This window comes from Bos mutus, chromosome 9 (assembly GCF_027580195.1).
Source record: "Bos mutus isolate GX-2022 chromosome 9, NWIPB_WYAK_1.1, whole genome shotgun sequence".
Classification (NCBI taxonomy): Eukaryota; Metazoa; Chordata; class Mammalia; order Artiodactyla; family Bovidae; genus Bos; species Bos mutus.
The window spans coordinates 17,659,584-17,684,834 of record NC_091625.1 but is presented as its reverse complement, the minus strand read 5'-3'; the positions used below and the strand labels follow the sequence as shown (position 1 = coordinate 17,684,834).

The window sequence follows — 25,251 nt, the reverse complement described above, 5'->3', positions numbered from 1 at the left end:
ACACAACATTGTAAATAATTACACTCCAATAAATACATTAAAAAATGGACAACCATCGAGGACCTACTATATATATAGCACAGGAATTCTGCTCAATATTATGTGACAACCTAAATGGGTCAAAGAATTCAAAAAAGAATAGATACATGTTTCAGATCAGATCAGATCAGTCGCTCAGTCATGTCCAACTCTTTGCGACCCCATGAATCGCAGCATGCCCAGGCCTCCCTGTCCATCACCAACTCCCGGAGTTCACTGAGACTCACGTCCATCGAGTCAGTGATGCCATCCAGCCATCTCATCCTCTGTCGTCCCCTTCTCCTCCTGCCCCCAATCCCTCCCAGCATCAGAGTCTTTTCCAATGAGTCAACTCTTCGCATGAGGTGGCCAAAGGACTGGAGTTTCAGCTTTAGCATCATTCCTTCCAAAGAAATCCCAGGGCTGATCTCCTTCAGAATGGACTGGTTGGATCTCCTTGCAGTCCAAGGGACTCTCAAGAGTCTTCTCCAACACCACAGTTCAAAAGCATCAATTCTTCGGCACTCAGCTTTCTTCACAGTCCAACTCTCACATCCATATATGACCACAGAAAAAACCATAGCCTTGACTAGACGAACCTTTGTTGGCAAAGTAATGTCTCTGCTTTTGAATATGCAATCACTTTGCTGTAACTTGAAACTAACACAACATTGCTAATCAACTATACTCCAATATAAAACAAAAAGTTCTTTTTTAAAGAAAGAAATAAATTAGATAAATAAAAAGAACTACCATATAGCACAGGGAACTCCACTCAATTCTCTGTAATTACCTATACTGTAATAGAATCTAAAAGACCAAAAAAAAAACACTACACATTACCCAGTGTAAGTGACCTATGGTTGGTAGCATAATCACAAGGAGTGAGGGGTCCGAGCTTCCCAGCGTGGGGGCCTGCACCAGGAAGTTGAGTCCTCAGAATGTTTGACCTTGAAAGCACAGTGACTTGCATACTACAGAGCAATCCCTATCAAAATACCAGTGGCATTTTTCACATAACTAAAAAAAAGTCAATTATTTTATTTTAAAAAGGGTATCAAATATAGCCACAAAAAGACAAAAAAATAAATAAAACTGGACAGTAAAGTGAAAAAGACAGTTTTTAAGTCATACACCATATAATGCAGCATAATTATTGCAGTAAGGAAGGAGGTTCAAGGTAAACTAAACTCAACTTCAATTTTTACAAATGTGACCGGGCAGAAAAGCAGAATGCGGGAGTGCAGTGGGGGCCTGAAGGAGGCTTGAGCAAAGCAGGGAAGTGAAAAAATTACAAAGACCTGGTCATACACATGCTCTTAGGCCAGCTGTGTCTGTTAGCTGCCAATTATTAAAGTCAGGATTCTTTCCTACCACAGAGATTGGGTGAGAGTGGCATCATCGTTCCTAATGATGATTAGACTTCAAAGGAGTGAACTTTCAGGACCTTGAGAAGACACTCCTGAGTTGTAGGAGATTCCGGTCTATCTCAAAGGAATAAGGGAAGGATTCACCACTGTATACATATTTTTTAGTAAATACTCTAAGAAAGGCATCTACTCAGTGGGTAAAGAACCTGCCTGCCAATGCATAAGCCATAAGAGATGCTGGTTTGATCCCCGGGTTGAGAAGATGCCCTGGAAAAGGAAATGGCAACCCACTCCAGTATTCTTGCTTGGAGAATCCCACGTACAGAGGAACCTGGCGGATCCATAGAGTTGTAAAGAGTCGGACACGACTGAGTACCAACTCGTGCTAAGAAAGAAAGGTAAAAGGTCAACCTGATGTGGTATTGGCTAGAACAAACAGTATATTCTTTGGGCAGCCTGGAATTTTCTTTCATCCTAGGGGTTAGGGTCATCCTCAGGATGCAGTGCTGAGCTGTTAGAGATTATGCTAGTGCTGCTCAGGTCTTTTACTGTGTGTGTGTGTATGTACTCTTGCCTGGAAAATCCTATGGATGGAGGGGCCTGGTGGGCTGCAGTCCATGGGGTCGCAGGAGTTGGACATGACTGAGCGACTTCACTTTCACTTTTTACTTTCATGCATTGGAGAAGGAAATGGCAACCCACCCCAGTGTTCTTGCCTGGAGAATCCCAGGGATGGGGGAGCCTGGTGGGCTGCTGTCTATGGGGTTGCACAGAGTCGGACACGACTGAAGCGACTTAGCAGCAGCAGCAGCAGTGTGTGTGTAGGAGACAAACAATAATTAGTGCTTGGAGTCTTCAGTCCTTTTAGCTAAAGTTGAGGCTTTGTCAAGGAGAGGTATCAGAGGAGACTGATTAGATTTTGGTCAAGGAAAGAACATTTTTAACTTCGTAATTCCTGTGCCCTACTGATTTTCTCCTATCATTGCCCCATAAATTTACTTTCATAACTCATGAGGAGGTCCTATACTACATAGGTCCCCACCCCCTTGGGCCACAGACGGATACCAGTTCACGGCCTGTTAGGAACTGGGCCACACAGTTGGAGGTGGGCGGTGGACATGTGAGTGAAGCTTCTTCCGTATTTACAGCCCCTCCCCCGTCACTCACATTAATGCCTGAGTTCCGCTTCCTGTCAGATGAGCAGCGGTGTTAGATTCTCATAGGCTGGTGAGCCCTACTATGAACTGTGCGCGAGAGGGATCTAGTTGCACACTCCTGATGAGAATCACCCTGAAATCACACCCCCATCCCAATCCATGGAAATATTGTCCTCCACGAAACCAGTCCCTGCTACCAAATGAGTTAAGCCTCGTTCACGTGGCGTGGCCTTGCTGGTACTAATCAGAATGGGACTGCTGTCACATTAAACCCATTCAGAGGTGGTCATGATGAAAAGGAATATCTTCTCCAAATACGGAAGTTCAAGTGACATATTTTGTGTTCTGCTCAGTCTAGAGAAAGAAAAAGTGAAAGTGAAAGTCTCTCTGTCATGTCTGACTCTGTGTGACCACATGGACTATGCAGTTCATGGAATTCTCCAGGCCAGAACGCTGGAGTGGGTAACCTTTTCCTTTTCCAGGAGATCTTTCCAACCCAGGGATCGAACCCAGGTCTCCCTCATTGCAGGCGAATTCTTAATCAGTTGAGTCACAAGGGAAGTCCCAGTCTAGAGAGAGAGAGAGAGATGGTAAAGGCTGGCTGTATGCTGACTCATGAGTAATAAGCAGTAATTTGACTAGTTGGCCTGACATTTGATGGAAGAAACTTGAAATTTTGGTTAAAAGGAGATTTGGGGTTAGATTTATGGACTTGTTTCTCACATGTATCCCTAGTGAATACTCTCTGAAAGGTCCACACCATGAAACCAACTCTCAGTAATCAGTTGGACAGAATGACCCGCCTGGTGGATAAAAGTCTGACCTCTTCATGGCCACCTTAGAATCTGCCCAGTACACTCAGGATAAAGTGTCCATAGTGCCAAGGACAGTGCCTTTCGATGTATTTCCACACAACAAGGCTGATCCAGACACCACAGCTGCTGATTACCTGATTTATCTGCAGCAGGAAACAATCCTAAGCCCCACTAGGGCGCTATACCCCAAAGAAACTTATCCAGTTTTTTGTGGTAATTTAATTACACAGGGCTGCTCCCACTGTAGCATAGAAATTTGTCCTTAGTAGGATAAATGCTTAATTTGGATTTATTTTTGCCTCCCTGCTCATTCTCCTTCCTCCAGCACCACCGTTCACAGAGTTTATGGAATGTCGTGCTTACAGTTCAGATTTCTCACGCAGCAGTTCTGCCTTGTTTTGCAAACTCATTTTTCAGTAAAAGTAATAAATCAGTGGGCCAACTGTCATGAAACTCGCTGGTCCTATGGATACTATGATTGATGAAATGTTTTATTCCTTCTGAAGAAGGTGACAGTATATTTGTTTATGGGTAGTTGCAATGGGACAAGTGGTGGCATGTTGCATTTGGAAGATTAATTTTGAAAGAAGGATATTAATGCCAGGTCAGTAAGCGTGGGCTGCCTTTGCCATTTCTTTGCCATTTCTGGTCACCTAATGTCTTAGAACACTCTTCGTATTTTCTATAATCTCCATACTCTGAATCCTATCCAGCTAAAAAAACAAAACGAAATAAAACCCTCAAATTTGTTGACTCTTTGCAGTCTGAGTGGGGGCAGCCACAGACGTGTGATCTAAGTTTCCCCAATGAGACACAATTTGAGAGACTTGGATACATACGTGGGAAATGTGAGGAGCTTGCTGTGTAGGGGGAAGCTTAGAGACAGAGCTGTCCTATTCTTCAGAGATGGCACTAGCGTTTTCACTAACACATCTTTCTAGTGGGTGTACTCTTTCTGGGATTAGCTTTACAGCCTGTCTCTCTGATTTTGTGAGCATTCTAACATGAATAAATTCCTTTACTGCTGAGGACAGTTGATGTGCAGCTGTTTTCAATTAGGTCCTCTGACTCATAGCGCAAAATTACAGTCACTGAAACAATGGTGACAAATGCTTCTCCTAGAGAGAGAGACTGTATGAAGCAAAAAGAAATCCTGAGAGTAGACCCCCGAGGATCTTCACATGGACTCATCGTGTGGAGGAATCAAAGCCAATGAAAGAGAAGGATACGGAGGTGTCAGGGAGGTGGGGACACCATACAAAGAGCACCGGTCTGAGCACCTTGCCCCCAGCCTTGTGCTAACTTGAAGTTAGCATCATTCTAAATCCTTTTTAATTATTCACTACATTTCCTTTTATATAGTTTATAATATCTATATGCATTCATGAAAATATATTTTTTAAAAATCATTTTTAATTCTGTAGAAAAGTTTTCATGTTGCATGTAGTCTTTGGGATTGATTAATTTTTACTTTCATTCATACTGCTAACTATCATTATAGTTCCTTTGTTTTAATTGATGGACAATGTTCTATTGAGTGAAGATATAATTTATTCACCCACTTTCTAATTATAAGAATTTGGGATTTGATATTACAAGCAATGACACTATGAACACTCTTGAATTAAGAAATGTTCCCTTTTGCACATGTGGAGAGGTCTCTTCTGTATATGGACTTAGAAGTGCAACTGCTTTATCAGAGATTTGTTTATAATTTCTCTGAGTATTTGTCAGGCTTTAGTTTTTAAAACTAAACTGAGCTAAAATAAGACAGTGAAGAAATAGGAAGACCATTTCTTCTTCAACGGTGCTTTGAAAATATATGATCTTGATGTGACTTGAAAGATTTCAATAGTAAATGAACACAGAAAAAATTACAGACGGGCTTGCTTGTACTTTGAGAAGCTCATTTGGTCATGGTGCCCCGTGTTTCTTTGTAGTCACTGAGAAGAAATTCACCTTAATTATAACAAGTATCATGTGACAAAGTTATAACCCAACATTCTGCAGGTATATGATGTTGTAAGAAGACAGGCAAGGGGCAATTATATCTGGAAATATTTAAAATATTTACTCCATTATAAAGACAATTTTCAGGAAAGAAGATCTTCTGTAATCATTACTGTTTCACTTCTTGCCTCATTTATTTTAGCATTTTACATTTTCAATATTTTCCTAAAATATGATATACTAAATGCTTCTGCATTATCTCTACATGCTTAATCATTGCCACAATAGCTAGGATGCCAGTAACTTTATATTGAACATTAAGCTGGTGAAAGTCAAATTGTGTTGAATCTCCTTGCAGTGGGGATCCAAGCTAGTACTTGTTATGTAATTGGCTGTTCAGACGTGGACTTTACTTGTAAACACTGCCTTTACAATAGATGCCTTTTGACATTCTAATGGATTTTCCATATTCCCTCTGAGCACCAGCTTGACTTGATGAGTGTCCTTCAGACTATTAATAAATCCTGCCATCATTCTGCCATAATTGATCACATTTACAACTATGCTTCTCTTGCCCCATTTTGAGAATAAAATAGAGATAAAATATTTTTCCATATAATCCCTTCAAATCCACATTAACATTTGCTATGAATTACCCTTTGTACTGTCAGCAGAAGTATCCAGGAGCAAGAAAGGAATTATCTGTTCTTTGAATGATTAAAGGTTTAAAGCAGGCACAGTAAACAGCGATTATAACTGAAGCAAAAGTAAACTAAGCCCTTCTTTCAAACTTCTGATTTTCATCCCCTTTTTGGTATCCCCTTCTTTCTCTTGAGCTGGCAAGAGAGGGCCCTCATGTAGTTAGTTTCCAAAGTGTAGGATAATGTAGCAACCCATGCTGGAGTGCACTGGCTGCCTGGTCCTTCTCTCCTACAACCAAAATCAGTTAGAATTATAACATTATAAAAATATTTTAAAAGCAATAGAAAATAATGAACAAAAGCACATAATATTTGTTCATTCATTTATTCAAGTCAATCACAATATTATGAACCCCATATGAAAATTCTAGGTCCTTATTTTCACTATGTTTGAGCAATACACATAAATTCCTTTAAGATAAGATATTCTTTAGACGGTATTTTCTTTTAGGCATAAAGGTAAATAAATATGACACTTTGGTCACTGATGGTTGTATAACTCTTGATGCACAACTGTTCTTTTTTATTAATTTTTATTGGAATATAGCTGATTTATCATGTTGTATAGGGAGAAGGCAATGAGACCCCACTCCAGTTCTGTTGCCCGGAAAATCCCATGGATGGAGGAGCCTGGTAGGCTGCAGTCCATGGGGTCTCTAAGAGTCAGACACAACTGAGCGACTTCACTTTCAATTTCCACTTTCATGCATTGGAGAAGGAAATGGCAACCCACTCCAGTGTTCTTGCCTGGAGAATGCCATGGATGGAGAAGCCTGGTAGGCTGCAGTCCATGGGGTCGCACAGTCGGACACGACTGAAGCGACTTAGCAGCAGCAGCACCAGCATCATGTTGTATTAGCTTCTGCTGTACAGCAGAATTAATCAGTTATACATGCTAACTGATATACACATAATAACTTTTTAGATTCTATTCCCATATAGGTCATTACAGAGCACCGAGTTGAGCTCCCTGAGCTATACAGGGCTCCTACTAATTATCTAATATACATTACTGTGTATATGGGGCTTCCCTGGTAGCTCAGCTGGTAAAGAATCTGCCTGCAATGCAGGAGACCTTGTTTCAATTCCTGGGTTGCAAAGATTCCCTGGGGAAGGTATAGGCTACCCATTCCAATATTCTTGGGCCTCCATGGTGGCTCAGAGGGTAAAGAATCTGCCTGAAATGTGGGAGACCTGGTTCAATCCTTGGGCTGGGAAGATCCCCTGGAGAAGGGAATAGCTACCCACTCCAGTATTCTTGCCTGGAGAATTCATGGACAGAGGAGCCTAGCAGGCTATAGTCCATGGGGTTTCAAAGAATCAGACATGAGTGAGTGACTTTCACTCACTGTGAATATGCAAATTCTAATTTCCCAATTTATTTTTCACCTACCCTTTCCCCCTTCAGTTCAGTTCAGTTCAGTCGCTCAGTCTTATCTGACTCTTTGCGACCCCATGAATCACAGCACGCCAGGCCTCCCTGTCCATCACCAACTCCCGGAGTTCACTCAGACTCAAGTCCATCGAGTCAGTGATGCCATCCAGCCATCTCATCTGTCGTCCCCTTCTCCTCCTGCCCCCAATCCCTCTCAGCATCAGAGTCTTTCCCCCTTTAGTTCAGTTCAGTTCAGTCACTCAGTCGTGTCGGACTCTTTGCGACCCCATGAATCACAGCACGCCAGGCCTCCCTGTCCATCACCAACTCCTGGAGTTCACTCAGACTCAAGTCCATCGAGTCAGTGATGCCATCCAGCCATCTCATCCTCTGTCGTCCCCTTCTCCTCCTGCCCCCAGTCCCTCCCAGCATCAGAGTCTTTTCCAATGGGTCAACTCTTCGCATGAGGTGGCCAAAGTACTGGAGTTTCAGCTTTAGCATCATTCCTTCCAAAGAACACCCAGGGCTGATCTCCTTCAGAATAGACTGGCTGGATCTCCTTGCAGTCCAAGGGACTCTCAAGAGTCCTCTCTAACACCACAGTTCAAAAGCATCAATTCTTCCGCGCTCAGCCTTCTTCACAGTCCAACTCTCACATCCATACATGACCACAGGACTAGACAGACCTTTGACTAGACAGACCTTTGTTGGCAAAGTAGTGTCTCTGCTTTTGAATATGCTCTCTAGGTTGGTTATAACTTTTCTTCCAAGGAGTAAACGTCTTTTAATTTCATGGCTGCAGTCACCATCTGCAGTGATTTTGGAGCCCAGAAAAATGAAGTCTGACACTGTTTCCCCATCTATTTCCCATGAGGTGATGGGACCAGATGCCATGATCTTCGTTTTCTGAATGTTGAGTTTTATTTTTATTTTTTTATTTTTTTCTAATTTTATTTTATTTTTAAACTTTACATAATTGTATTAGTTTTGCCAAATATCAAAATGAATCCGCCACAGGTATACATGTGTTCCCCATCCTGAACCCTCCTCCCTCCTCCCTCCCCATACCATCCCTCTGGGCCGTCCAATGCACCAGCCCTTGAGTTTTAAGCCAATTTTTTCACTCTCCTCTTTCACTTTCATCAAGAGGCTTTTTAGTTCCTCTTTACTTTCTGCCATAAGGGTGGTGTCATCTGCATATCTGAGGTTATTGATATTTCTCCTGACAATCTTGATTCCAGCTTGTGCTTCTTCCAGCCCAGCATTTCTCATGATGTACTCCGCATATAAGTTAAATAAGCAGGGTGACAATACACAGCCTTGACGTACTCCTTTTCCTATTTGGAACCAGTCTGCTGTTCCATGGCCAGTTCTAACTGTCGCTTCCTGACCTGCATACAAATTTCTCAAGAGGCAGGTCAGGTGGTCTGGTATTCCCATCTCTTTCAGAATTTTCCACAGTTTATTGTGATCCACACAATCAAAGGCAAAGGCATAGTCAATAAAGCAGAAATACATGTTTTTCTGGAATTCTCTTGCTTTTTCGATGATCCAGCAGATGTTGTCAATTTGGTATCTGGTTCTTCTGCTTTTTCTAAAACCAGCTTGAACATCTGTAAGTTCACAGTTCATGTATTGCTGAAGCCTGGCTTGGAGAATTTTGAGCATTAGTTTACTAGCATGTGAGATGAGTGCAATTGTGTGGTAGTTTGAGCATTCTTTGGCATTGCCTTTCTTTGGGATTGGAATGAAAACTGACCTTTTCCAGTCCTGTGGCCACTGCTGAGTTTTCCAAATTTGCTGGCATATTGAGTGCAGCACTTTCACAGCATCATCTTTCAGGATTTGAAATAGGTCAATTGGAATTCCATCACCTCCACTAGCTTTGTTTGTAGTGATGCTTTCTAAGGCCCACTTGACTTCACATTCCAGGATGTCTGGCTCTAGGTGAGTGATCACACCTTTGTGATTATCTGTGTCGTGAAGATCTTTTTTGTACAGTTCTTCTGTGTATTCTTGCCATCTCTTCTTAATATCTTCTGCTTCTGTTAGGTCCATACCATTTCTGTCCTTTATCGAGCCCATCTCTGCATGAAATGTTCCCTTGGTATCTCTAATTTTCTTGAAGAGATCTCTAGTCTTTCCTATTCTGTTGTTTTCCTCTACTTCTTTGCATTGATCTCTGAGGAAGGCTTTCTTATCTCTTCGTGCTATTCTTTGGAACTCTGCATTCAGATGCTTATATCTTTCCTTTTCTCCTTTGCTTTTCGCTTCTCTTCTTTTCACAGCTATTTTTAAGGCCTCCCCCTTAGTAACCGTAAATTTGCTTTCCACACCTGTGACTTTATTTCTGTTTTGTAAATAAGTTCATTGTACCACTTTTTAGATACCACATATAAGCAATATCATATGATATCTCTTTTTATGACTTATTTCACTCAGTATGGCAATCTCTAAGTCATTCTTATTGTTGCAAATGGCATTATTTTGTTATTTTTCAAAGCCAAGTAATATTCCATTGTATATATGTACTACATCTTCTTTATCCATTCCTCCATTGATGGACACTTAGGTTGCTTCCATGTTCAGTGCAAACCTGTTCTTTAGTAATCTACTTAAAAACAATAAAAACTCATGGTTGTCAAGAGAGGAAAAGCTTTGAAGTTTCTATTGACAGTCTATACATAATATCCTGGCAGTCTGTACCTCAAATGAGTTGGGACACAAAAGTTCATTTATAAAGAGGCTAACTGGAAAGTGGAATATATTTTACATAAAAATTATATTACATATTGAGATAAGATTTTTCATCAAGACCCAAAGTCCACTTACTCTAAGATTGACCTAGTGTACTTTGTACTGTGAGTTGACTTGTAATTATTCACAATTGGTAATATTCCTTTTTTCCCTGAGGAACTCACTTTCTGAATTTCAGCTCATTCTTTACCTAGCAAGTAGCATTTAGATACAAGATTTCTACATAATAGAATATATCTGTTCCATTTCTAGATTTGCAGACCTGTTTTAGGTTACTGTCTGAAAGTGAGGGAAATAACAGCTGTCTAGGCTGTGGGTGCCTTGGTTATATAGTCACCCACCTACTTGTGTGTAGATCCTTCATAATTTGAGAAACAGATTTCCATGGAAGAATATGCTCCAAACCTTCTAACTCTAATGTATGGGAATGAGGAAATGACTGTTCATTTATAAATTAATACAAATATGTAGTCACTAATTATTGATAAATTACCATGTATAGTACATAATTGTACTAAACATCAGGATCTAAGTTTAGAAAGGCTCTTCTAAAATGTTCAAAGTATAGAAGACAATATCAAGCCTACCTACATTAATTAAAAAAAAATCAGTGGTTTTAGCTCAGCCAGTCAACTAATGGTGTGGCTCGGGCTTGCTGCTTAGTTTTTTGGTGTATGTTTTATCATATATAAAATGAAGGCAATGAACTAAATGATATTGAAGTCCTTTTAAAGTTAAAAATATTTGGACATTTAAAAATACTCACAAAAGTATGAATAGTGGCTGCTTGAAGTGAATGGTGCATTTCTGTCTCAGCTCTAAGTGCTGATGGATGCCGGCAGAACTGTAGGAGGTAAAACTTAAACTGCGGTGCTGCCACGTTCTAGAGGGCGCTCATAGGAACAAACAAGTAATAGGACTGCAACCCATGGGCTTTTATTAGTAAGGGATCAGCAGTTCTACGGAGAAGGCACTGGCGACCCACTCCAGTACTCTTGCCTGGAAAATCCCATGGGTGGAGGAGCCTGGTAGGCTGCAGTCCAAAGGGTCGCTAAGAGTCGGACACGACTGAGCGACATTACTTTCACTTTTCACTTTTATGCATTGGAGAAGGAAATGGCAACCCACTCCAGTGTTCTTGCCTGGAGAATCCCAGGGATGGAAGCCTGGTGGGCTGCCGTCTATGGGGTCACACAGAGTCGGACACGACTGAAATGACTTAGCAGCATCAGCAGCAGCAGTTCTAAGCTACAGAAATTGTCTCTGGGTAACATAAACAGGGATTGGTGGCAGGGGAGAAGGGGACGACAGAGGATGAGATGGCTGGATGGCATCACCGACTCGATGGACCTGGGTTTGAGTGAACTCCGGGAGACAGTGATGGACAGGGAGGCCTGGCATACTGTGATTCAAAGGGTTGCAAAGAACTGAACTGAACATAAACAGAAAATTAATGCCATTGAAGAACATCTGGTAGGTCCCAGACCAAACTGGGAAGCTGAAGACCAGTTTTAGAAAGAGCAGAAAGCAGGCAGCCATGGGAATCTAGTAGCGAGAACCGTTCCACCACCTCATCACTGCGCTGCAGCTGTTAAGTGAGCTAAAGCTGGTTTCAGTGATTCTGAACAGGATTCAGGTTTAGAGAGGGGTTTTCCACATGGCTCAGCTGTGTCATGCAAACTCCTTTTAGCTAAGAAAAAAGGCTTCTTGGTTTTCAGTATTCAATAAAGACTGTATACAATGGAACAAAGAAATTCACAAAAGGAAATGAAGATGTTCTTTCCAAAAGCAGGGGAACTAATGTCCACCTTCTTGATAGCATTTAGGATCAGGATTCAGATTCAATAGAAAACCGGAATAACAATCAGGAGTCAGTGCAGGAAGCCTGGTGTGTGAACCACACACGAAGAATTGTCTGTCCAGGTTGCAGGCGTGTGAAACCCAGAGTCCCTGGTTGACAGGAAAGCAAACTCCTAAATAATCCACTGTTTTGGAATTTCACTGACTTCACACTCCTGAAGGACTATTTATGGCAGGTCAGCAAATTAAATTAGAGAATATAATAAAGCATGATGCAGTTTCCAGCATGCATAAATTATGGCTAACATTTATTAATTATCATTAATATAACTGGAAGAGATTCAGGCAGAGAGTTTCATGACGGCTCAGCTATGAGTCCACTTAGAATTTATGCGGAACATAGGGAATAAAAAGAGATAGGAATATAAATAAAGTTTGTTAATACTGTCACACTCTGTGTGACTTTGGAAAGTTCTTAAACTCTGTGTGTGTGTTTCTTCATTTGTAAAATGGGGCTAATAGAAGTAATAGTATTGACCTGTTTTAGATGGTTGCTATGAGGCTTTAATGAGCAAATATATATAAAGGGCCTGGTGCATTATAAACTATATATGTCTTAGCTCATCTGCTTCTTAGGGCTAGTATTTTAACTTTACTGTTCACAAAGTACTTTTCACAGACGTTATTTCATTTCACTCACACAAACAATCCTATGGTGAGATTGTCCTTTAAAAAAAGTTAACAATGAAGAAATGGTGTTTTCATTTATATGAAAAGATAGAGCCAGGCCTTATCTTTTAACTCCATGTATTAGACTTCGTTACTGGTGTAAAAGTACGTATCATAGGAAGACCTCCATGAAGTTAGGAAAGAGACAAAACTGCTGCTGCTAGGCAGTCACATTTATTAATAAGGAGTATTACACTGAATAATTTTAGTCTAATCATTTATGCAAACATTCAGAAGAAACACTTTTCCTGAGCAGAAATACAGATACTCTTCGTTCTCTCCCTTGTAAAACTGAAACACAGATGCTCTACGTTACAGAGAGAAATTCAGAGTTTTAAATAACTTGTCCCGAGTTATGAGATGGCTGGGCCATCGCTGGCCCCTCTGTTCTCTGTCTTTCCATCCACCCCACAGCCCACCTCCACCTCTCATCTGTGAATCTGCAGTGCCTTCCCTTCTGCCTTCCCATTGCTGTCTCACCTGAGAAAAACAGAAAAGCTCTCAGAAGAAACCTGATGCAGTGCGAGCTGATTGATAGGGCTGAGGGCCAGTCAAGGTCCTTACATCTCTTTTCCCAGATCAAAGAAAAATGAGTCAACAAGAGCTGCCTAAACTTGTGGGGGGAACATGCCACTGACGTGCTTTAAATTATTTTTTATGTCTTTTTCCCTCGATGTAACGAGGTATAAAGACAGTTTCTTTCTACCTCATAAGATAGTTTAGAAATGTCAACTGGATCATATCCACAAACTGCAAACATGAAATAGAGACATTTTTCTATACTTAAAACAGGAAAACATGATTGTAGAGCCAGTATAGAGAGACTGTGCTTCACATGTATTATGCCTTCCCTGTCTAAGACTTAGGAATTAACTGTAATCCATATACGGTTGTCTGATCTTGATCCTTACACTTTGAAAGATTTAACTTCCTTTATCCTCAGAAAATCTTATTCACACTGGCTTACAAAACATCACAGAAAAGTACTTTTATCTATTTCATTTAAATATACTGTGTGCTCAGTTGTGTCCAACTCTTTGCGACCCCACGGATTGAAGCCCACCAGCTCCCTGTCCACGGAATTTTCTAGGCAAGAATACTGGAGTGGATTGCCATTCCCTTTTCCAATTTCATTTACATAAATGTCACCAATTGGATATCTCTGAGGTCTTACTGAAGTTCTTTTATTCTTCCAAATACAAAGGGCTATTTCGATTATCCCCATTTTACTTAATGGAGTGTAAATTTCCCACCACTGTAATTGTCACAAACATGTGCTGCTGCTGCTGCTGCTAAGTCACTTCAGTCGTGTCCGACTCTGTGTGACCCCATAGACGGCAGCCCACCAGGCTCCCCCGTCCCTGGGATTCTCCAGGCAAGAACACTGGAGTGGGTTGCCATTTCCTTCTCCAATGCATATGAAAGTGTAAAGTGAAAGCGAAGTCGCTCAGTTGTGTCTGACTTTTTGCGACCCCATGGCTGCAGCCCACCAGGTTCCTCCGTCCGTGGGATTTTGCAGGCAAGAGTAGGTGTGTCTAAAATGAATTTCTAAAAAAAAAGGATACACTGGAGTTTTACTGTCAGAGTAACTTTATTCTGAACACTTAAGTTTTCACTTTTGCAGAGTTAGGACGTGGCAGCTACAAGTAGCTAAGTGCTCAGAGTGCTGTTTTTGTGTGTTTTTTTTTTTTTAATTAGGTTTAGTTGCTTTACAACGTTGTGTTAGTTTCTGCTGCATAGCAAAGCGAATCAGTTATACATGCACATATATCCCTCTTTTTTTCGGATTTCCTTCCCATTTAGGTCACCACAGAACACTGACTAGAGTTCCCAGTAGGTTCTCATTAGTTATCTATTTTATACATTGTAGTGTATATGTCGGAGAAGGCAGTGGCAACCCACTTCAGTACTCTTGCCTGGAAAATCCCATGGACGGAGGAACCTGGTAGGCTGCAGTCCATGGGGTCACTAAGAGTTGGATACGACTGAGTGTCTTCACTTTCACGCATTGGAGAAGGAAATGGCAACCCACTCCAGTGTTCTTGCCTGGAGAATCCCAGGGACAGGGGAGCCTAGTGGGCTGTTGTCTATGGGGTTGCACGGAGTCGGACATGACTGAAGCGACTTAGCAGCAGCAGCCGTATATATGTCAATTTCCACCTCCCAATTCACTTCAACCCCATTCCCCTCCTTGATGTCCACATGTTTGTTCTCCACATCTGTGTCTCTATTTTGAGTGCAGACTCTTGACTCAGTTGTTCATTGCCTCTTTGGATCTTGGCTCTGATTTTTGTTTCCAGCCTTGTGACCATGAGCTAATTACTTACATGCTCTATGCTTGCTTCCTCATCCAACTGGGCATGATAATACTTATCTCATAAGGTTGTTAGAAGGATTAAGCAAAATAATAAAGGTCAAGAACTGAGTGAAGTGTCTAGCACACACCATACTAAATGCTGAGTATTATGACCAGACTTAATAAATGATGGTGCAAAGGCACATGGGTTAGATGTTACGTGTGAAAGAGACTATATTTAAAAGGAAAGTAGGTCATAAGCCAAGCTCATACTAGCCTCAGAAATTATTTTTAACTTTTCACATGGAAATAATATCAATACATTCATTTGGAGCTGGAGACATTCTCACATTTCTATAATTACTTCTAGCTTTTTTCTTTTTGGTATAATCAGAATTCTTGTATTTTCTCTGTCTAGTCTCTGGAGCTCTTTTGTAGACTTTGTCAAGTTTCTTGATGAGATGCCTACTCAGCTATGGCAAGCTAACTTCTTGGTCATGTGCCACTGTGGAAACGGAAAAACCACACGTGTTAATGGACCGTGGTTACTCTCCCAGGACAGTGACTTGGCTCTGGAGTCCTCTAGACACTGCACTCTGTCCTCAATACAAGTTAGCTTTCAACGCTTAAGGACGATGAAGTATGTTTTATCAAATGAGACAGTTTCGAGAGGTATGGATCTCTTTTTACAGAAGGAATGTTGAAGTCGAGTGTGAGTCTGAAAGAGAGAGAACAAATATATCCTCTTCCATGCTGGTGTTTCGAGTGTTCCTGAAACGATTGATCATTCATGAAAATGTCTTAGCAAGTTGTTAAAGCTAAAAGCGGTGACGGTTCTGTTCCCTCATCACATCAGGGGTGCTGTCCTTGGGTCACTCTGGAGATTACGGTAACTTGATAAATACTCAAAAAAGTGGTGAAAATAAATTAAGCACAACAGTTGAGAACAGGCCATTGTTTACCAATTATTTATTTATAACTCACCATATTCCAGAAGGAGTGAAAGAAGATAGAATTTCAACTCCAGGGTTGAGAAACAGAACCATATAACTAAGCTAGGCTTATTGTATGTATAAAATCAGATCTCCTGGAATAAAAGAAATATTCTGATACTATTTGGGATGCTTAATATCTCATCTTACAAGTAACATCCTGTCTGCATCTCTGCCTGCTTCTTACTCCATACTAAGACTAATACAGAAAGCTATTAGTTTATATCTCTTAAACTCAGATTATATAATTTTTTTAAAAATACCACCAACAGACAGTAATTATTTTAGTAAAGGAACTAAAAGCTAAGTGTAAAGATGTTCATTTTTAAAGTGCTATTCAGGTTGATGTTTATAAAACTGCTACTTATTTTAAGTAAATCATGAATAATTTAGTTTTCCCAAATCCTCCTTTGGAATTTTAAGGCACTCACTAGGGAAGTTTAAAAATTCAATAATTTGGGATGACTGAATTTCTACTTTCTGAATGATTTTGTATGTAACAAGCCCTCCTGTTTTTACAAATTTGGGGCTTCCCCCTAGCCTTTCTGTTCCTAAAGCAAGTCTGGTGTGGGGCCCTAGAACTTGTATTCCTAATAGGTTCTCAAGTGTTGCTGATGCTGCTGGCCTGGGGCCCACATTTGAGAACCACTGCTTTATGCTGGAGATAACTCAGGTTAGTGTTATCTATGTAAATCTTGATGCTAAAATGGATTCGCTATGAGAGGGAAATGATAACCCACTCTAGTAGTCTTTCCTAGAAAATTCCATGGACAAGAAGAACCTGGCAGAGTGTAATCCTGGGGTCCTAAAAAATAGGATATGACTGAGCATGCGTGTGTGTGACACACACACGGAATACAACTATGGATTAAAATACATCAGAAGTTCACCACTGGTTAAATAGCTACAACATAAATTAGATTAAAATATCAAAACAAAATATTACAAATTCAGAACATGTATCATTATAAAATCAATTTTGATGTCTTTAATGTTAGACTAATTTTTTTTTCCAAGTCTTGCTTCCTATTAGTAGTTGACTCTTAAAACAACATAGGGCACATTTATATTAAATGAAAGACAAGAGACCAAGGTTATTTCCTATGTATCAATCATATTCTATAGTATTTAGACAATTTTTAAAAAAGTAGCCCATTTATTGGCCAGATAAAGTTAGTGTTGTCCAATACTATAAATAATTTTAAAATAATGAATTGACTTTCAAAAATAATAAAAATCCTATCTATTTTTCAGTATTAGGTAAATATCATCCCTAATAATCTCCTTCACCAAACTACTGATGTTGTTGGGTTATTATACTGTTAAAAGAAATTTGTTTTATAAGTATGATAAAAGATACAATTTAGTATGCTTATTTTTTAAGTAATTCATTTTCACAAAGTTGGTGCCTAATAGTTGTTGAATAAATGAAACCACATTTTCACAAATCACAGCTGTCAATATTTTAAAAGATCTGCAAATATACACAAAAATCTGGAAATGTGAAAGGCTTTTTTGTTTGCCTCTTTAGGAATATACTGCCCTTATTTATAGGATGGCAACAAACATGATTAAAAAGTACAGTAACTTGTGAAAGAACTCCATCTCTTTATAGGTCCAAGAACAAAACAATCAGATGTGTTTTCTCTCCTCACTGAGCTGAGCACAGCATGCTGATGGTCCACCTACTCTGTCTTTAGAGAGAGATTTGCAGTTTTTTAGAACATTCTTCTTGAAAGATGTTCTATAACACATCTACGGAGTCTTTGACTATAGTAAAATGTTACAATCCAGAGGAGGACAGCTGCTCAGTACAGGTTTAAGAATCCAAAATAAGCTAACAATGAACCACCATCCTAGAAGGCTTATCAAGCTTTAATGACAATTAGAAAGGTATTTGTGAGTTTCATGAATTGCCAGGACAGCTGTTAAGGAGAGTGGCCTGCAAAGACAAAATTCCTGGGGGCAAAACCCAAGTGGTTCCTTCCTGGTTTGTCTGAGTTCCTCATCTCTAAAATGGAGAGAATAACGTTATCTCTCACATAGGGTTGTTGGGAGAATCAAATGAGTAAGTATACATAAAATGCTTAGATCAGTGTATCTGTTTATTATAAATATATGTATTTTGTATATAATAAATACTATATGAGTGTAACACTTAACACTTTTATGATTCCCTCCATTTTTAGTAGTCTTCTCTGTCCTCTTTATTTCCCATCCTATCCTACATCCAATTTCATTGCTGGCCAAAGGTGACTGCCAAGTCTTCATTGCTACAACATTTCTAAATACTGTTAATTCTAGCTTACATCATGCATTTATTCTTTTTTTTTTTTTTTTTTACCATTTTATTGAAACAGATATGTGTCTCATTTGATCCTCTTTTCACTAGCAAGAGATTTAGACCTCAATAATAAATATACTGCACAATTAACAGTGTTACAGACGGGAACACAGGATAATGAAGGATTAAGTATTGTAGAAATGACTGAAGTTGTGTTTACATAAAAGTGAAAAGTGTTAGTCACTCAGTCATGTCCAATTCTTTTTGACCCCATGGAGTGTAACCCACCAGGCTCCTCTGTGCATGGAATTCTCCAGGCAAGAATACTGGAGTGGGTCACCATTCCCTTCTCCAGGGGATCTTCCCAACCCAGTGACTGAACACAGGTCTCCCACATTGCAGGCAGACTCTTTACCAACTGAGCCACCAGGGAAGCCCAATACCAAATGGAAATCAAATGTATCTCCATATTGTACATTGATGATGACTCTAAAATCTTTTCTTTTGTAATAAATATACTTTTTTAGGCTAATTTTCAGACCATGAAGCTGTGAAGACTACTGGAATTATTCTTAGGGTCATTATGTTACTGAGTTTAAGCTCACTCTGCTTGCCACAGAAAAGGCCAGTAAGTTGGAGATGAGGTGTTGGGGAAAGGAATAATGACTTTATTTGGAAAGCTGGCAGACCGAGAAGATGGCAGATTAATGTCTCAGCATAATGATCTTATTGGGGTCTGGATGTCAGATTCTTTTTTAGAGTCAGAGAGAGAGCAGGGTGAGGAAGTAAAGTAAAAAGGTCACAAGTCTTGGAAATATCTCCTGGAATGGCCAGACTCAGAGAGGGAATGGATATGTTAATTTCTTCCCTCCTGTAGCCATCCACAAGTGGACAGGGTCAGGATGTTTCCCAGAATGGCCAGCCTCAGAGAGGGAATGGATGTGTTAATTTCTTCCCTCCTATAGCCATCCACAAGTGGGCAGGGTCAGAATGTTTCCTGAAACAAAGGTACTTTGGTTTAATATTCAGATAGAAGGGCAGGGTTCATTGAGGCAGGCCATTATGTACACACAGTATCCTTTTACTGAACAAAAGCAAAAGGAAGCAAAGGTTAAAGTAAGAGAAACATCCCAACAGGGAGTCAGATTTTGGTTCTTGCCTGTAACAATCATGTTGGCTGACTGCAGTGGGCAAAGGGCCACTGCTGTTGCTTATGTATTTACCAACCTCTTCTAATTATTACGGAAGAAAGAGGATGGGCTGATGTCATGGGATTTATACAGATCTTCAGAATTGTTCCCAGGAATTCAATACTAAAATAAATTCCTTCTAATTTAGGATCTAAAATACCCCTCTTACGTTCAACTAGTATGTGAGGTGGAACAAATTATTTGCCTTAATTCTCCACCTTCTCGTGGATCCAGTGCCCACTGCCATGTAACTTTGCAAATCTTCCTACTCAAGGTAGAGGGTACTTGTCTGTCCTTTTCCTCCGGGCTTGACCCTTTGATGTACCTGGTCCATACATGTGGGCCTAGCCCTTTTCCTCTCGCCTGCCTGCCACTGCCATAGCAGATCTTCCTGAGCAGTTGCTTCTCTCTCCTTCCACATGGGACCCAGAATAAGCACATGTGGACGAAAATAAAGCCCTGTATACAACACAGAGTCTAACCCGGTGGGATCTGCTGACGGCACAGAGTTTTCAGCAGGCGCAGATGAACTGACCCCCACGTGACCCACAGACATCTGAGAAAGCAACATTTACTGCTGTATACCATTAAGACTTAGTGGTTCTTTGTTATATAATAAAGTTGACTGATAAGATTTTGTTTCAGTATTACAAAAAAAAAGGTTTTATTTTTTGTAGAAAGATAGAAATAACTCCACAAATATGTATCAGGTAATAATAATGATTTTGTAAAATACCAATGACATTCAGGAAAGGTAATTAATTTATGAAACAATATCACATATAATCAATAAAGCAAATTTGTATTTGCTGTATTTGCTAAATTGCACTACATGAAAGTATATAATGTGTGCTAATTAAGTTAGTTGGTTATAATTTTAATAACTGACTTAATGTCAATGAAAGTGTGTAACTGAGAAATCCAACCAATACTTTAAATAAGTATAAATATACTTTTAATAAATATAAAGTATATTTCTAGACTGATGTTGGAATTTGTGAAAATGACTTAATGACTTAATTACATATAATAACTACATTTTAACAGTAACAGGAATATTTTATATAATCAACAATCAAAACAAACATTTGTTGAAAAACAAATGGAACATTTTAAATGACTAATATTTTCAAAAGGACTTGACAAATATGTTGATTATATGAAATTAAAGGCCATTAGCTTTACAAATGCTAACAACTTTTCTGTTTCTGCATGAACCCCATCTAAGACAATAGAAAATGAGTGAAACTAAGAAAAAAAGTTGAAAACAGTCTTATTTATAACCACTTATTTTAAATGCTCTGTTGATAAAGTAACAAAACATAAGACATCTTCTGTTACCTTTTAGCACCTGCTAAGCTGCTAAGTCACTTCAGTTGTGTCTGACTCTGTGTGACCCCATAGATGGCAGCCCACCAGGCTCCCCCGTCCCTGGGATTCTCCAGGCAAGAACACTGGAGTGGGTCGCCTTTTTGAAAATCTTTTAAAATGCAATTTTTTAATAAGAAAGACAATTAACGGTCCATTTTAGAGAATAACAGAGCTAGATTGCATTGAGTAAATGTATTGCAATACACAGTTCCGGAGGACTAAGCTGGGGGCGGGGGGGCATTCTCAACTGAAACTGGCTGATTTTAGTAAAGAAATATGACTCATAATCTTTTTATACACAGTTTAGGATTATTAAATTAAATTAATGATTGTCTTTAGGGATCCATATAAAATGCTCATTTAAAAATATTCTTGAAAACATTTAAGCACAAGATCTTCATATATTCAACTTTAGTATGCTTCTGTTTATTTGGTAAACTGCTAAGGTAGTGAGTCATTTTCAACAGTTCCTATTTCTACTGAGTTCAAGAGAATGCCCAGTCTCCACAAATAAAAAGTAAATAAAGGAAATGCATCAGAGAGTTTGAAAACAGTTTCGTCATGCTTCTGAAGAAATTTCTTGATTTCTTGATCCTCATGCCCCGTTTTTGAAGAGTTGTCTTCTTTGTTTTCCTTTTGAAGAAGTTGCTCCAGAACCCAGAGCACAGAGAACATATTTTCATAGCGTGCCACATCATAATTGGCTCGTACCTACAGAAAAACAACAAACTCCTTTTAAAAAATATTGCAGTAGCTTAGCTAAGAAAAAGCCAAATAAAGGGATCAATTTTTTTTTTTTTTAAACAAAAACACTTGACTTATTTAACACCTTCTGTCTTCCTGTTCCTTTGACTGGGGTTGGGAGAGAAAGGAAAAAAAATTTTCCAAAAACTTCATGATCTTGGTGCATGAGTTTCTTTCCTTACGTTTACAGAGTTCCAGACCTTTCTCTACATTGTTGCTGTAATTTGTTACTGAGATGAATCTGAGAACACTTGGCAAAGAGTCTTACACACACCAAGTCTTGTGTGTTGAATTCAACCTCTCCCCAAAGATTTCCAAAGCCTGATACTTCTGTCAATAATAATACCAGGATCTTTGTTGGCTGGATTCTAGAAACACGTTTCAAAATATCAATATAACACAGTTCGAAAGTGCTTAGGGTTATGACCTGTAAACACCCAGATGTAATCTCATCCTGAGGCTATACAAGCCAGGAGGGAGTATGATTAAATTTGAATCAGATACATGGGTCATGAGAAAAAATGAATATGATTCTTGTAAAAATTATTTGGCTTAGATGGCTTTGGAAGGAATGATGCTAAAGCTGAAACTCTAGTACTTTGGCTACCTCATGCAAAGAGTTGACTCACTGGAAAAGACTCTGATGCTGAGAGGGATTGGGGGCAGGAGGAAAAGGGGACCACAGAGGATGAGATGCCTGGATAGCATCACCGACTCGATGGATGTAGTCTGAGTGAACTCCGGGAGATGGTGATGGACAGGGAGGCCTGGCGTGCTGAGATTCATGTGGTTGCAAAGAGTCAGACATGACTGAGCGACTGAACTGAACTGAACTAGATGGCTGAAAGTGAGATAAATCAAAGGAAGCCCTAAAAACTGCACAAAGGAAAACAGAACATAAGGGAATACAAGAAGTACGTAACGATATAAATTGGCTTTCTCATTTGCTTATTAAGAAATAGTCTGGAAACATTCACCAAATTTATCCACTATTCAGTTCAGTTCAGTCGCTCAGTCATGTCCAACTCTTTGTGACCCCATGAATCACAGCACGCCAGGCCTCCCTGTCCATCACCAACTGCCGGAGTTCACCCAGACTCAAGTCCATCGAGTCAGTGATGCCATCCAGCCATCTCATCCTCTGTCATCCCCTTCTCCTCCTGCCCCCAATCCCTCCCAGCATCAGAGTCTTTTCCAATGAGTCAACTCTTCACATGAGGTGGCCAAAGTACCAGAGTTTCAGCTTCAGCATCATTCCTTCCAAAGAAATCCCAGGGATGATCTCCTTCAGAATGGACTGGTTGGATCTCCTTGCAGTCCAAGGGACTCTCAAGAGTCTTCTCCAACACCACAGTTCAAAAGCATCAATTCTTTGGCACTCAGCCTTCTTCACAGTCCAACTCTCACATCCATACATGACCACAGGAAAAACCATAGCCTTGACTAGATGGACCTTTGTTGGCAAATGTCTCTGCTTTTGAATATGCTATCTAGGTTGGTCATAATTTTCCTTCCAAGGAGTAAGCGTCTTTTAATTTCATGGCTGCAGTCACCATCTGCAGTGATTTTGGAGCCCCCCAAAAAACAAAGTCTGACACTGTTTCCACTGTTTCCCCATCTATTTATCCACTATAGTAATACACAAATGAAGAAACATTCTTTTGGAGCCCAGAGGAATGTATCTTCAACAAGGCTGTCTGATAAAGAAACAAGTATATACAGATAACTGCTACCTTCTATTTTTAATTGAGGTATAATTGACATAACATCATATTAGTTTTATGTATACAATGTACTGATACAATATTTGTATATACTGCAAAATGATTTCCACAGGAAGTCCAGTTAACACCAGCACTCAGTTACAAAATTCCCATGCTAATAAATTTCAAGATTGATTTTCCTAGCCACTTTAAAATATGCAATACAGGGTTATTAACTATAGTCACCATGCTGTACATCTGCATTCAACCCTTTTTCATTTTACAACTGGAAATCTGCACCTTTTGACTCCTTTGACCCATTCTGCACCAGAATTTCACCTCAGTTCAGTTCAGTCGCTCAGTCATGTCCGACTCTTTGCGACCCCATGGACTGCAGCATGCCAGGCCTCCCTGTCCATCACCAACTCCTGGAGCCTACCCAAACTCATGTCTATTGAGTTGGTGATGCCATCCAACCATCTCATCCTCTGTTGTCCCCTTCTCCTCCTGCCCTCAATCTTTCCCAGCATCAGGGTCTTTTCCAGTGAGTCAGCTCTTTGCATTAGGTGGCCAAAGTATTGGAGATTCAGCTTCAACATCAGTCCTTCATATGAACACCTAGGACTGATCTCCTGTAGGATGGAATGGTTGGATCTCCTTGCAGTCCAAGGGACTCTCAAGAGTCTTCTCCAACACCACAGTTCAAAAGCATCAATTCTTCGGTGCTCAGCTTTCTTCACAGTCCAACTCTCACATGCATACATGACCACAGGGAAAACCATAGCCTTGACTAGCGGGAGCTTTGTCAGCAAAGTAATGTCTCTGTTGTTTAATATGTTGTCTAGTTAGTCATAACTTTCCTTCCAAGGAGTAAACGTCTTTTAATTTCATGGCTGCAGTCACCATCCACAGTGGTTTTGGAGCCCAGAAAAATAAAGTCGGACACTGTTTCCACTATTTCCCCATCTATTTGCCATGAAGAGATGGGACTGGATGCCATGATCTTAGTTTTCCGAATGTTGCGCTTTAAGCCAACTTTTTCACTCTCCTCTTTCACTTTCATCAAGAGGCTCTTTAGTTCTTCACTTTCTGCCATAAGGGTGGTGGCATCTGCATATCTGAGGTTATTGATATTTCTTCCGGCAATCTTTATTCAAGCTTGTGCTTCTTCCAGCCCAGTGTTTCTCATGATGTATTCTCCATATAAGTTAAATAAGCAGGGCGACAATATACAGCCTTGATGTACTCCTTTTCCTATCTGGAACCAGTCTGTAGTTCCATGTCCAGTTCTAACTGTTGCTTCCTGACCTGCATACAGGTTTCTCAAGAGGCAGGTCAGGTGGTCTGGTATTCCCATCTCTTTCAGAATTTTCCACAGTTTATTGTGATCTACAGAGTCAAAGGCTTTGGCATAGTCAATGAAGCAGAAATAGATGTTTTTCTTGAACTCTCTTGCTTTCTTGATGATCCAATCGATGGCAATTTGATCTCTGGTTCCTCTGCCTTTTCTGAAGTTCACGATTCACGTATTGCTGAAGCGTGGCTTGGAGAATTTTCAGCATTACTTTACTAGTATGTGAGATGAGTGCAATTGAGCGATAGTTTGAACATTCTTTGGCATTTCCTTTCTTTGGGATTGGAATGAAAACTGACATTTTCCAGTCCTGTGGCCACTGCTGAGTTTTCCAAAATTGTTGACATACTGAGTGCAGCACTTTTACAGCATCATCTTTTAAGGTTTGAAATAGCTCAACTGGGATTCCATCACCTCCTCTACCTTTGTTCATAGTGATGCTTCCTAAGGCCCACTTGACTTCACATTCCAGGATCTGACACTAGGTGAGTGAATACACCATCATGATTAACTGGGTCATGATCTTTTCTGTACAGTTCTTCTGTGTATTCTTGCCACCTCTTCTTAATATCTTCTGCTTCTATCAGGTCCCTACCATTTCTGTCCTTTATTGAGCCCATCTTCGCATGAAATATTCCCTTGGTA

General features: G+C 39.9%; 1 protein-coding gene across 1 annotated transcript in view; it reads right to left on the bottom strand.

Annotated features, from left to right (window-relative positions):
- Window positions 1-20,368: 20,368 nt before the first annotated feature.
- Window positions 20,369-25,251, bottom strand: part of MEI4 (meiotic double-stranded break formation protein 4) — a 252,788-nt gene continuing 247,905 nt past the window's right edge. Inside the window, exon 5 of the mRNA XM_005896959.2 lies at window positions 20,369-21,516. Within this exon, the coding sequence (XP_005897021.2) occupies window positions 21,247-21,516 (270 nt within the window). The 3' untranslated portion in view covers window positions 20,369-21,246. The remainder of the gene's footprint in view (window positions 21,517-25,251) is intronic.